Source organism: Mustela nigripes, chromosome 10, assembly GCF_022355385.1.
Source record: "Mustela nigripes isolate SB6536 chromosome 10, MUSNIG.SB6536, whole genome shotgun sequence".
NCBI lineage: Eukaryota > Metazoa > Chordata > Mammalia > Carnivora > Mustelidae > Mustela > Mustela nigripes.
In genome coordinates this window covers 66,895,888-66,910,238 of record NC_081566.1, presented here as the reverse complement: position 1 = coordinate 66,910,238, position 14,351 = coordinate 66,895,888, and the positions used below count along the sequence as shown (strand labels likewise).

The following is a 14,351-nucleotide window of genomic DNA, read 5'->3' as shown; positions in this document are numbered from 1 at the left end:
AGGGACTAGGTCTTACACCAATGCCAGCACTCTGGGGGGTTTTCACGGAAGACTACATACTTCCCGTGCTTGGTTAAGAGAACGCCACGTAAGGGGCTCCAGGGGTTTTTCTGAGCTACTGACACCCTCCCTCGGCGCCCCCCGCCATGTCCCAATTTGGCTCCCAGATAGAAAAGTGGAAGCAGAGCAAAGAACCAATACCTGGGAAAACACAATGACTTTGCCAGTATCTTCATTTACTGTCTGGATGGTGCCGTGGACCACAGCTGTGCCGACTACCTTCCCTGTGACTTGCCCCCGCCTATTCACCACAGCCACCGTCTGGTTACTGACGGAGAAGTGGATGATAGATTGCGGCTGGGGGCCGCCTTCAGACATGACCTAGAATTGACACATGCAAGCAGAGGCCTGGAACACGGGGAGAAATCCCATCTCTTCTCCCAGCACTTGTCCGAGCAAGTGCTCCCTGCCACTTCCCAGAGGACACGTCCCACAGCAACTCATATGGAGAAGAAACACAAGTGCCACATATGATCTGGTGTTCCCAGAGGTGGGTGATACCCTGTTCATTAGGGGACGTGAAGGTACTAATTTTCTTCTTTATCGGGTCCTGCTGTACTTGGCGGGAGTAGACAAGAGGACGCCAGTAGGAAGAAGAGCGCGCACCGCGGAGGGCGGGGCAGAGCAGGGTGAGAAGAAAGGGGACATCGAGTTTCCGGACTTTGAGATCACCTGCATCATGTTAGCTGGGATCAGTGTCATTTTCTCTGGAACAAGTCTGAAGGGAGGAAACACCTTGAAGGAAAAGACCAAAAAGACAACAGGGACAGACCAGAATCAATTTCATAATAAATGATCATGCAGCTTATTCTAGGGGGAAAAAATCCTATACACAGACATGTATTTAACTTTATTTATAGATATATCTTTTATTTACAATAGCAAAAAATAAATGAGAATGCTTAAAAAAATTTATGTCCACTTATTGGAATAAAAGTGGTCATTTAAAAAAAGATTTTGTTTATTTTCCTTTTTTTAAAAAGGATTTTATTTATTTGACAGACAGAGGTTACGAGGAGGCAGAGAGAGAGGGGGAAACAGGCTTCCTGCTGAGCAGAGAGCCCGAGGCGGGGCTCGATCCCAGGACCCTGAGATCATGACCAGAGCTGAAGGCAGAGGCTTTAACCCACTGAGCCACCCAGGCGCCCCTGTATTTATTTACGTGAGAGAGAGAGAGTGGACGGAGGGCACAGAGGAGAGGGAGAGGGAGAAGCAGACTCCCCGCTGAGCAGAGAACCCCATGGGACTTGATCCTGAGATCATGACCTGTGCCAAAGTCAGATACTTAACCGACTGAGCCACCCAGGTGCCCTAAAAGTGGTCATTCAAGTTATGTTTATAATAATCTTTCTTTTATACTTTTTTCCCAACATATATAAAAGTAGAGAAAGCAGTATAATAACTCTCAGGTACAGATACCTATTACCCAGCTTCAATAATTGCCAACACCTGGCCAACAATGAGCTTTTAATGACATAAAAAATACTTTTGATAAAGGATTAAGATGAAAAAAGCAGTATGATTCATCCATGTTGAATAGGCATGGGGAAGAAGTGAAGGGTTATTAATAATGAACGGTTGCCTCTAAGTAGTGGAATCATAGGTGACTTTCACTCTGCATCTTTATTATTTCTCTTGCTTTCAAATTTTCTACAAGAAGTATTTTACTTTTATACAGAAAAACGAAAACCTAAAACATATTGTGTATTATTTCAAGAGTTAGACAACTATCATTTTATTGAGTCAAATAATTTTTAACTTGTGCAAACTAAACAGAAAAAGATGAATAAAGCTAAAGAAGATACGATACTAACTGTGGATGAGATAATTTCCTTACCTCAATTTGGCGAGGAGCTGATGTAAATTTCCTCCCCATCTTGTCCCTGGCAATAGCCACAAGTGTGGTTTGCCCAACAGAAACAGCTCGAAGGATATAATTTTCAGAGTATTCATCCTGTTCCTCCATTAGCCTGGAAAGACAAGACATGTGTGTTTGTAAGTAAGAAAGATTTGATTTTGGGACACGTGGGTGACTGTCAGTTGAGCGTCCAACTGTTGGTTTTGGCTTGGGTCCTGGTCTTGGGGCGGGGGACGGAGCCCCTTGCCGAGCCCTACACAGAGTCTGCTAGTCCCTTTCCCTCCCCCTAAGCCCCCTCCCAAGATGAATAAATAAAATCCTTAAAAAATATATTTTTTATTTTAAGAGTAGCCAGTTATGCTTCTTTCTAAGATGTATAGCATTTTCTGCTCATTTTAACTCTAGCTAAAGAGAATTGCCTGAAAATAAATTTCCAGAGTCAAGACAAAGTTCATGGCAATGGCAGGAAGCTCCTGAAGGCTGAGCGTTTGTTCTAAGGCCCCAAAGGAACAAAGGCAACAAAACCATAAACAAAACCATAAATACTTGAGCAACTTGGAGTTCTGGGTCCCCCTTTTGCAGAGGGGAACACCAGGACCTCTCTCTCTAGATAAGAGTTTTGAAGGTCCTCCAGGCTGAGGCACCCCAGACGATACCATCCAAGGAGAGTTTCATAAAATGGAAATATTCACAAGACATGAGGGTTTGTCCCGAAACAACACATCTGAGGGTCGGAGGGCTGCAGACAGGGGCAGTATGGGCTGAAAGGCTGCAGAAAAGGACCGAAGAAGATGTGAAGTCATGCAGGGAGAGCGGACTCCTGACGCCCAGCACGGGGAGAAGGAGGCGCTGAGGTGGCACTCACGTCAGGGTGACAACGGCAGAAGCCAACTGCAGTCTGAGCTCCATGTTTCTGAAGTATTTAGTTCGGAATGGGCGTTTGGAAGAGCCAAGAACCCTCACCGTCACTAACACAGTTTTACCTATTTCAACCTGGTAGTAAAAGAGAAAAATAATTTTAGTGAAAGTGTTTCATTCACCAAGGACAGTCTAACTCTTTCAGGGTGACAGACTATTTTGTTTGTGCTGAATGCTCCCAGTGAGCCCTTTATCAAATCACCCTATTCGTCGCCTGTGATGCTGAAATGTGGTTCTTTTTTTTTTTAAATAATAGTCCAGTTTTTTTTTTTTTAAGATTTTATTTATTTGTCAGAGAGAGAGAGAGTGAGCACTGGCAGATGGAGGCAGAGGGAGATGCAGGCTCCTTGCCGAGCAAGGAGCCCGACGTGGGACTCGATCCCAGAACGCTGGGATCTTGACCCGAGCCGAAGGCAGCTGCCCGACCAACTGAGCCATCCAGGCGTCCCTGGAATGTGGTTCTTTAAGGAGCATTTCCGCTCACATCACTAAAGGCCTGCTGCACGCGCAGACCACACAGACCATTGCGAGTGAGGCTACAGAGCGCGAATGAGGCCGGCTTCTCTGATGCCTCTCACCTTATCAATCAGATCGAGCTCCAGCTCCTGTATGTCTGACACCCTGAGGTAGGCCACTGCTGGACCCAGGAAAGCCAAGCACAGATCGTAGACCTCCAAGGTGAGAAACCCAGGGTGTACCGGAACTAGCTAGAAGGAAGAAGATGACTGGGTGAGGAAGGACACACGCCCCAAACATGATCATAGCAGCCATTTCCATTCAAAGCACAAAATACAACCACTTACTTCCTTTGTGATGGGAACTGAGAGGTCACAGCGCGTGGTGCAGGCACAGCACAATCTGCACCCATAACACACACTAAGGATAAGGAGCAAGGATTAAGCTGACTGAATTCAAGCGGAATCCAGCGTACATATCCAGCTGTCTTGATTATGAGCAGGGAAGGGATTTCATGAAGATATGCTGAAGCCACCAGTGGGGGAGGAAGCATGAGAAGAACCTGTTTCTGTCACGGGCTGTGGATCCCACCCGGCACAACAGGTCCTTCCAAACTCTGTCCCCAGCGCTGCAATCTCCCCTGCTAAACAGTATGACCGAGGAGAGAGAAATTTCTTTGAGCTCTTAGAAGGAAGGGAAATACATACATATGTTAATATAAGCTACTGTTTTTATTACTGAACGTCAATTAAAAGTAAATCCCTTGGCATGTTGACTGCAAACACGGCTTAATATATCGAGTCATCACACCCTGGCCAGAAACAGCCTACACTCAGGTTATGAAGTCAACAGTGCAACTAATTGTCCCCACAGTTCTTGCTTTGAAATGTATAGAAATGAACCCTCTTTTTATGGAAATCTTATAATTAGATGTCTTCTACACTGTTGGTTCCATTAGAAACAAAAATTGCCCAGCTAGTTGAAGAAAAAAAAAAAAAAGCTTGTTTTGGGTTGGAGAATCTACTAAGGTTAAAAAATGAGGCAAATGTTACTTTTGTAACAAGTCTGAGACTCACAGTGGAATTTTCCAATCATTCTTGTAAGGATGAACTTTAACCCAAGACTGTCAACCTGGGACTATCTCTAGACCTCACCTGGATAGAACTTTCTGCTTCCATGTAAGTGACGGTGACAATGTCCTGCTCACTGCTGTTGACCAGAAAATAACCAGATCCTTCCACAAGGCTAAATATCTCCTAGGGAAAAATGAGACAGACAACACTCCATCCTCTTTGGGCCAAAAACAAACCAAGATTATCACAGTATGACTACCAAGGGTGCTGCACCTAATTATTACGCACAGGTCACCTAAACTTATCAGGGATTCTCAACACAGAAGTTAGCTTGTTTTCATTGCCTTACTGTTCATCTCAGTCACCTCACACTCTCCCCCTCCCATGTGATCCCATTTGACTCCACCCCTCCAACTTTCACCTTCACATCAGGGTGGTTATAGATGGTGGCATTCTCAGGCAGTATGGTCACATCGTCCACCAGGAGCAGCTCCACAGCTGCAGATCTGGGCAAGTTGGAAAGTTTCTAGAAATGCACAATCACCACAAAGGTGAGAAAAGATTCCAGAGTTCTTTCATGCACCACAGACAACAGAATCAGAGAGGTGCACAGGTCTCAGATCTACATCAGTTGCAAGTGATGTAGTGACTTTTGTTCTTTTTTTAAAGTTAGAAATGAAGAGCCTTACATTTCAGTGATTCCTGTTTCTTACCTCTGGACTTTTCTTCTCTGAGTAGCCCACAAAATTGACTCCGATGAGTACAGTCCCTTTTAACTGATGTACTTTAAGGACCTGATGACCTGGAGACATGTGAGAAACGGTAACATGTAGACTACAAAAGTGTCTCCAGAAAACCAAATTCTGCCCTATTTTTTTCCAAATGATGTTCTACTGCAGGAAGATAACAAATACTTTCTGGGGGAAACACAAGAAACAGAAAACTGAGTTTTTGTGTTGATTGATATATTTTTTTAAAGATTTTATTTATTTGACAGAGAAATTACAAGTAGGCCGAGAGGCAGGCAGAGGTGGGGGCGGAGGGAAGCAGGCTCCCCGCTGAGCAGAGAGTCCGATGTGGGGCTCGATCCCAGGACCCTGAGATCATGACCTTGAGCCGAAGGCAGCGGCTTAACCCACTGAGCCACCCAGGTGCCCCATCAGTTTCTTTTTTAAATGAGGGTTTGGGCTAGGCAAAGTCTAAAATTCTTTCCAACTCTAATGGTCTGTGGGTCCAAACACAGACTAATAACCGTGTATGGAGAAATTTTTTAGTTTAAAAATTGGAGTGAGGGGGCGCCTGGGTAGCTCAGTCCATTAAGTGTCTGCCTTCGGCTCAGGTCTTGTTCCCAGGGTCCTGGGATCAAGTTCCACATGAGGCTCTCTGCTTAGAAGAGATCCTGCTTCTCCTTCACCCTCTGCCTGCTGCTCCCCCTTCTTGTGCTCTCTCTCTCTGTGTCAAATAAATAAATAGTAAAATCTTTAAAAAAAAAAAAGAGAGAGAGAGAGAGAGGGAGAGAGGGGGGGGGAGAAGCAGGCTCCCTGCTGAGCAGGAAGCTGGATGCGGGGAAGTCACTTAACCAGCTGAGCCACCCAGGCGCCCCTCAGCTGGGCCACTTTAAACAACTATTCCTCATTACAGAAATTCAAACTCCTTCAACTAGTATTTGACACTTTCTGTAATCTGACTCTGTTTTACCTATTTATTCTTTTTTTTCTTTCTTTTTTTAAAACTTTACCATAAATCTGCCACTTAAGTCAATTTTTGTTTTATCTTCCAAATAGTAGTATGATTGCGCCTGAGTCTGGGGGCTCCACAGGATGCTCCGGCCGTCCATGAACACAGATTTTCTGCGGGGTTACTGCAGGGACCGCGCCAGATGATGAGGAGGCCGAGATGAAGAAGAAAACACAAGCCTTGCTTTCCAAGAAGCCTGCAGGGTTTACTATGATGATTGAGAGGGAAACCAACCACTACCATACCGAGTGTGAGTGCTGCTCTGTGCAGAGCACAGAAAAGGAATACTTTCCTTAGATAGGTAATATCGAGGAACAGAAAACTTCCAGAGGGCAAGAGGAAAATTTCAGCCCCGTGACGGTGCAAGAAAAGAAAACATAAACGTGTGAAAGGGAAGAGGTACGAGAAGCCTTGTCATGGCGAAGGATATCGAGTTGTGAGTAGAGGGCCCTTGCTGGCTCAGCCAGAGGAGTGTGCAATCTTGATCTTGTGGTCATCAGTTCAAGCCCCACGTTGGGTGTAGAGATGACTTAAAACAATAAAACCTTTAAAAAACCCTTTTAATAAATAAATGAAGTTGTTGAGTGTGAGAAAAATACAGAGTATACATGGGTAGTAACAGCAGGTGGAGCCAGAGAGGTAGGCCGGGGTTGGTATGGTAAGCTGGACCACAGGGATTTTATCCTGAAAGACACGGGGAGTCCCCCCCAGCAGGGTGGTGACAGGACAGTAAGTGGCTGACATCTTGGGCTTCGGTGTCAGAGAGCTTGCTGCTTCCCCTATTTTCCTGCTGTAATCTCAAAGCTTAAAACTGCACCTTGAATATAGTAAGAACTCAACAAATGAGGGAGGGACACACTGACATCACGGGAGTAACACTGTACCAGGGCTGTTACGAGGGTCACATCTGGTACGGCGTTTGGCATGTTGTAGACTTCAGGCCACAGTAGCCAGAACAATTTTTGAAAAGATTGATTGATTGATTTAAGTTGAGAGAGACACAGAGAGAGAGTGGGGCCGGGGCAGAGGGAGAGAGAGAGCAGACACCCCACTGAGCTCAGAGCCTGATGCGGGGCTCAATCTCAGGACACTGAGATCAAGACCTGAGCTGAAACCCAGAGTCAGATGCCGAACTGAATGTGCCAGCCAGGCGCCCCAGGTGCCTCTCTCAAGGAAGAGGTTTGGATCTGTACTTTAGGAAGGTAATCTAGACAGCAGTGTGGACGACAGATTAGAGGGCAGCACAGGCACAGGGAGGTCAGCCAGGAGGCTCCTGTGGTAACATGGGCAGACGTGAGGACACAGTGACGGAGTTAGAGGAAGGGATGAAATCAGGAAAGAGAGGGCGCACAGACAGTATCTGGTGGTTGACTGTTACAGCAAGTAAAGAGCATCTCTTTCCTTGCTACTTTTTTTTTAAGATTTTAAAGTAATCTCTGCAGGTAATGTGAGACTCGAACCCACAACCTGAGATCAAGAGTCGCATGCTCCACCGACTGAGCCAGCCGGGCGCCCCGCCTTGCTACCAGGTTTCACACGAAGTGCAGCGCACGGCTGGTGTCACAGTTACAGTAGTACATACACATGAATATCGTGCTGCCGCGTTCCCTAGCGGAGCTTTCCGACTTGGCCTGTGGCTGCACTCCCTGTGTGTGTGGAGAAGGCTGACTCTTCCTTCTCCAAGCGTTTCTCATCCCATGAATGGTTACACCGTCCATCCAAACCTTCATGCCGGAAACTGAAAAGTTACCTTCTGGACCCCTTCCTTCACTTGGGGATCGCTCTGCGGCAGACGTCCCTGTCACTGGCCTGCGGTGAAGCTTGCCTGCTTACACCCGTGTCCTTGAGCAGGGCTTGTCCACCTTGTGTCGGTCTAGGTGGGTGACTGCTTTGGTGAATTGGCAAACGTGACACAAGAAGAGGACGGAGGACTGAGGCCACGTGAGGGCTTGCTGCTCTCTCTCAGAACCCCTGCTGGTCCCTCCGGTCCCTCTGTAAAAGTCGCTCACCGTATTCTCTGTCTCCCCTTTTGGCTGCCCCCTCAGGTCTCAGTGTAAATGTTATTTTCTTGGGCGGCCTTCTCTGTTCTGAACTACGTTAGGTTCTCTAACTCTTACAGCACCCCATCTTTGTCCTTCAAAACACCTAACACAATTGTAATATCTAAAGTCTTTAAGTGGGGCACCTGGGTGGCTCAGTCAGTTAAGCACTGGCTCTTGGTTTTGGCTCAGGTCTTGATCTCAGGGTCATAAGATCGAGCCCTGCACTGGGCTCCACACTCAGCAGGGAATCTGCTTGAGATTCTCTCTCTTCCTTTCCCTCTGCCCCTACCCGCCTCTAGAATAAATAATAAATAAATAAATAAATAAATAAATAAATAAAATCTTCAAAAAATACTTATACAAAGGCAGAGGCGTATATATATACACATATTTATATACACACACACATACATATGAGGGCACAGGCCACGACTATCTCATATGCCACTCCATCCTCAGGTGCCTAGCACAGGGTCCTACATGTAACAGTCACTCAATAAATATTTTCTAGTAAATGAATGCAATTTTTATAACATTAGGCAAATAATATGTAATAAATAGATTAAAATTAATTTTATGTTCCTGTGAGAAATGTTGGATCCTAGACCCTGACTTTGCAACAAGAAATCTTTATATACATTTGCTAAAACATACAAAGATGAAAAGAGAGATATGATTAAATCTGAAATAAACTGTTACCCAAGGGCACCAGTGCAGAAACACTAAGCAGACATGTAAAAGGATTTCTAAGTCACCAAAATACCATGTAGGCGAGTCTGCCCACTGCCATCACCCTTTGCTACCATCTCCACGGAATTATAATTTTCGAAATGAGCTAGGGTTTCATTTGAGGATTTCCATTCCAGCATTAGCGAACTGAAATTATCAAACTTTCTCCTGTGTTGATCAAACACTGCCAGTTCCAGAACGGTGTCCCTCAGGCTTGATACAGGAATCTGCATTAGAAAAATAGAGAGAAGGGCGCCTGGTGGCTTAGTCGTTAAGGGTCTGCCTTCGGCTCAGGTCATGATCCCAGGGTCCTGGGATCAAGCCCCACATCGGGCTCTCTGCTCAGTAGGGAGTCTGTTTCTCCCTCTCCCACTCCCACTGCTTGTTCATGTTTTCTCTCTGTGTGTCAAATAAATAACTAAAATCTCTTTTTAAAAAATTTTACTTATTCATTTGACAGAGATTACAAGTAGGCAGAGAGGCAGGCAGAGAGAGAGGCAGGGAAGCAGTCTCTCTGCTGAGCAGGGAGCCCAATGTGGGGCTCGATCCCAGGACCCTGGGATCATGACCCAAGCTGAAGGCAGAGGCTTTAACCCACTGAGCCACCCAGGTGCCCCTAAATAACTAAAATCTATTAAAAATTTTTAAAAAGAAAAAGAAAAAAACAATAGTTTAGGAGGCATTGAGATACCCCTGAAGCAAGGGCTCATGTTTATCCCATTCTTTTCTCTTTGACAATTTTCTTTCTTTCTTTTTTTTTTTTTTTTTAAGATTTATTTTTTTAGAGGCTCCTGGATGGCTCAGTGGATTAAGCCTCTGCCTTCGGCTCAGGTCATGATCTCAGGGTCCTGGGATCAAGTCCCACATCGGGCTCTCTGCTCAGCGGGGAGCCTGCTTCCCTCTCTCTCTCTCCCTGCCTGCCTCTCCGCCTACTTGTGATCTCTGTCTGTCAAATAAATAAATACAATCTTCAATAATTTAAAGAAAAAGATTTATTTTTTTTATTTGGGGTGGGCAGTAGAGGGAGGGAAAGAATTTCAAGCAGACTCCCTGCTGAGCACAGAGCTCGATGTGGTGCTCAATTTCATGACCTTGAGATCTTGACCTGAGCTGAAACCAAGAGTCAGATGCTCAACAGACTGAGAACCCAGGAGCCTCTCTTTGATAATTTTCAGACCTACAGTCATGTTGAAGAATAGTATGAATGTAGCCCTTCCTCTGGGTTTACCGTTCGCCTCATCTTTTTCTCCCTCTACTTTCCTTCCTCCATTTCTATGTGTGTCTTTTCTTCTTCTTTTTTGCTAAATGATATAAGTATCATGGCACCTTATCCGTAAATATTTTAGCACGCATTCCTATGAATGAGAACATTCTAAGTAACAAAAGCAATATTATCACACATTAGAATATTACTTCAAGGGGCGCCTGGGTGGCTCAGTGGGTTACAGCCTCTGCCTGCAGTTCAGGTCATGATCTCAGGGTCCTGGGATTGAGCCCTGCATCGGGCTCTCTGCTCAGCGGGGAGCCTGCTTCCCCCACCCCACCCTGCCTGCCTCTCTGCCTACTTGTGATCTCTCTCTGTCAAATAAACAAATTAAAATCTTTTAAAAAAAGAATATTGGGGTGCCTGAGTGGCTCAGTGGGTTAAAGCCTCTGCCTTCGGCTCAGGTCATGATCTCAGGGTCCTGGGATCGAGTCCCGCGTCGGGCTCTCTGCTCAGCAGGGAGCCTGCTTCCTTCTCTCTCTCTCTCTGCCTGCCTCTCAGTGTACTTGTAATTTCTGTCAAATAAATAAATAAAATCTTTAAAAAATAAATAAATAAATAAATAAAGATTTAAAAAATATATTAATTCAATATCATCTAATATATAGTCAGTTTTCCCTAATGTCTCTCAAAATATCCTTTATACTTATTTTTTATTTTTGATCTAGATTTGATCTCTCTCTCCATATATATATATATATTTTGGGGGGACAGGATGACTAGGATGACTCAGTGTCATAAAAATTTCATTTGTTGGGCACCTGGGTGGCTCAGTAGGTTAAGCCACTGCCTTGGGCTCAGGTCATGATCTTAGGGTCCTGGGATCGAGCCCCGCATCGGGCTCTCTCTTAGCAGGGGGCCTGCTTCCCTCCCTCTCTCTGCCTGCCTCTCTGCCTAAATAAATAAAATCTTTAAAAAAAAATTTCAGTTGTTCTGAATTTATATATAAATTTAATATACTCCCCCCCAAAATACCTGGAATTGAGGAAACTGATATCCAACAATTTAGCTGATCACAAAGCTAAGCATGCAGAGACTGGAGTGACCACAAGGGACAAAGAAATACAGACATTACAGAACTAGAAAGGTCACTGAACAGCTACCACTACCACAACAAAAACCAGTAACAGCCGCAAAACCTAGTGAGGGAACAATATGATTTCAGAATTGCTAGATTATGTGTTGGAGGCTATGGCATGGTTGGAGCCGAGGATCCAACCAGGCCCTGACTTGCGTCTCCTTCAAAGTCCGGACACCGTAATAAGGTTAAAGATGAGAAAGTTGAGTAACACTGAGAAAGGGTCTGTGCTGTGTGACTCGCACATACTCCCCTACAGAAGGGAACAACGTGGTCAGGGTCATGAGTTCTCCGTTGGTCCTTGTCGTTCTGTACTGCCCATAACCCACTCCCTGGTTCACTGTCTTGCTAATGGCTTTAACCAAAACTACCTGGTATCACAAGGTTTGCTGGTAGTTAATGTAAACTTGTTATAGAAACTTGCGGTCATCTGCCTAGGTACTGATGTATTACTCCTCCTATTCTGGTCTGCCTTATAAATGATTGTAAGATGTGGAATAAAATCGGTACTGTTGGACATCATCTTCAGTGGCCCTCCTGCCCCCATCTCTTTGTCTCTTAATTTCTTTCACCATCCTCTTAGCCCTCACGTTTTCCTGGCCGATTTGTTGCGCTGGCCGTGACAATTAATGCTATTTAAACTGTCATGTTTTGGGGCTCCCGGGTGGCTCAGTCCATTAAGCATATGCCCTCAGCTCAGGTCATGATCCCAGGGTCCTGGTACTGAGCCCCGTATCAGGATCCCTGCTCCACGGAGAGACTGCTTCTCCCTCTCCCTCTGTCCGCTGCTCTCCCTACTTGTGAGCATGCATGCTCTACCAAATAAATAAAATCTGAAAAAAAAAAAAACATGTCAAGTTTTCGACCAAACATCATTAGAAATGCAAAGAAACAAGAAAGTAGGGACACCTGGGTGGCTCAGTCAGTTAAGCATCTACCTTCTGCTCGGGTCATGATCCCAGGGTCCTGGGATTAACCTCTATCTTGGGCTCCTTGCTCAGTGGGGAGCCTCCTTTTCCCTCCCCAACCCCCGCTTGTGCTCTCTCTCTCTCTCAAATAAATAAATAAAAATCTTTAAAAAAAGAAAAAGAAATGATAGCCCATACATAGGGAACAAAACAGTTAATGGAAACTGTCCTGGGGTTCGGGCGCCTGGGTGGCTCAGTCGATTAAGCCTCTGCCTTTGGCTCAGGTTGTGATCTCAGGATCCTGGGATTGAGCCCTGCATCAGCCTTCCTACTCAGCAGGGTGGCTGCTTTTCCCTCTCCCTCTGTTCTCTCTCTCTCTCAATAAATAAAACCTTTAAAAAAAAAAAAAGGACACTGTCCCTGCAGATGTTCAGACATGGGACTTAGTAGACAAAGACTTTTTTTTTTTAAGATTTTATTTATTTATTTGACAGAGAGAGACAGAGAGAGGGAACACAAGCAGGGGGAGTGGGAGAGGGAGAAGCGGGCTCCCCTGATCAGGGAGCCCAACACGGACTCAGTCCCTGGCCCCTGGGATCATGACCTGAGCCAAAGGCAGATGAACCACCCAGGTGCCCCATAAACATAGACTTTTTGAATCAACTATTTTGTTCAGAGAACTAATGAAATTTATGTTTAAATTAAGTAAAGTATGATAATAATGTCTTAGCATATAGAGGGTACCAATAAAGAACTAAAGTAAATTTTGAAATTGTAGAGTATAATCACAATGAAAAATTCACGAGAGGAACTAAATAGCCGATCTGAATAGGCAGAAGAAAGAATAGGAGAACTTTAAAATAGGTCAGCTGAGATTATCCAGTCCGACGAACAGCAAGAAAAAAGGATAAAGAAAAATGAATAGCATCAGAGACCCACAGGACACCATTGAGTATATCCGTATATGCAGAATGAGAGCCCTACAAAGAAAAGAAAGGGAAAAAAAAGAGGAAGAAAGGACAGTTGAAAAAATAATGGCTAGAAACTTCCTGAACTGATGAACAACATTTAACCTCCAAGAAACACAAAGGACTCTAGGCAGGATAAATTCAAAGAGATGTGCATCTAAACATGTCATAAGCACAGTCAAAGAGAGAGTCATAAAAGCGGAAAGGGAAGGACATAAGATTAATACCTACTTTTTTATCAGAAACCATAGAAGATGTGATGAGAGAAAAAGACTGCCAATGAAGAGTCCTATATTGAGCACAATAATCCTTCCAAAACAAAGGAGCAGGAACCTGGTGGGGGGTCAGTCAGTTAAGTGTCTGCCTTCAGCTCGGCTCATGATCCCAGCCTCCTGGGATCGAGTCCTGCATCGGGCTCTCTGCTCAGTGCGGAGTCTGCTTCTCCCTCTGTGTTCTCTTGCTCTCTCTCAAATAAATTAATAAAATCTTTTAAAATATAGGAGAAATTAAGATAATCCTAGATATAACAAAACCAGAGAGGATTTGTTGCTAGTAAACCTGCCCTACGAGAAAGAAAAGGGGTTCCTTCAGGCTGAAATGAAAGGTCATTAGACAGTAACCTGAATCCCCATGAAGGAATGAATAAAGAGCCTGGTAAAGGTAACTACATACGTAAATATGAGAGACAGCATACATGACTTTGTTTGTAATTCTTTTTTTTTTCCTGTCTGATTTTAAAGACAAATGGATAAAGCACTAATTGTAAATCTGTTTGAGGATCATGCATGAATAAAGATTATGACACTAACAGCACAAAGAAAGGGGAGGAAATGGAGTTTAATAGGAACAAAGGTTTTGTACACTATTGAAATTAAGTCAGTATTATTCCAAACTGGACTGTCAAATGTTAAGATGTTAATTGTATTCCCTAGAGTAATAACTAATAAAATAATTCAAAGTAAAATAGCAAATGAAAGGATAAGAGAAGTAAAATGTTACACTAGAAATATTTATTTATTTTTAAAGATTTTATTTATTGGGGCACCTGGGTGGCTCAGTGGGTTAAGCCTCTGCCTTCGGCTCGGGTCATGATCCCAGGGTCCTGGGATCGAGCCCCACATCGGGCTCTCTGCTCTGCGGGAAGCCTGCTTCCTCCTCTCTCTCTCTCTCTCTGCCTGCTGTGATCTCTGTCTGTCAGATAAATAAATAAATACTTAAAAAAAAAAGATTTTATTTATTTATTTGACAGAGAGAGATCAC

General features: G+C 44.4%; 1 protein-coding gene across 2 annotated transcripts in view; it reads right to left on the bottom strand.

The window, feature by feature from the left end:
* Nucleotides 1-14,351, bottom strand: part of NUP210L (nucleoporin 210 like) — an 84,826-nt gene that overhangs the window by 24,085 nt on the left and 46,390 nt on the right. For both annotated transcript variants that reach the window (XM_059413877.1, XM_059413879.1), the window contains exons 17-25: nt 8,908-9,100; nt 5,079-5,167; nt 4,787-4,891; nt 4,447-4,548; nt 3,415-3,543; nt 2,784-2,911; nt 1,898-2,030; nt 733-795; nt 202-381 (exon numbers count right to left, since the gene is read on the bottom strand). In XM_059413877.1, coding sequence (XP_059269860.1) covers nt 202-381; nt 733-795; nt 1,898-2,030; nt 2,784-2,911; nt 3,415-3,543; nt 4,447-4,548; nt 4,787-4,891; nt 5,079-5,167; nt 8,908-9,100 — 1,122 coding nt within the window. The remainder of the gene's footprint in view (nt 1-201; nt 382-732; nt 796-1,897; nt 2,031-2,783; nt 2,912-3,414; nt 3,544-4,446; nt 4,549-4,786; nt 4,892-5,078; nt 5,168-8,907; nt 9,101-14,351) is intronic.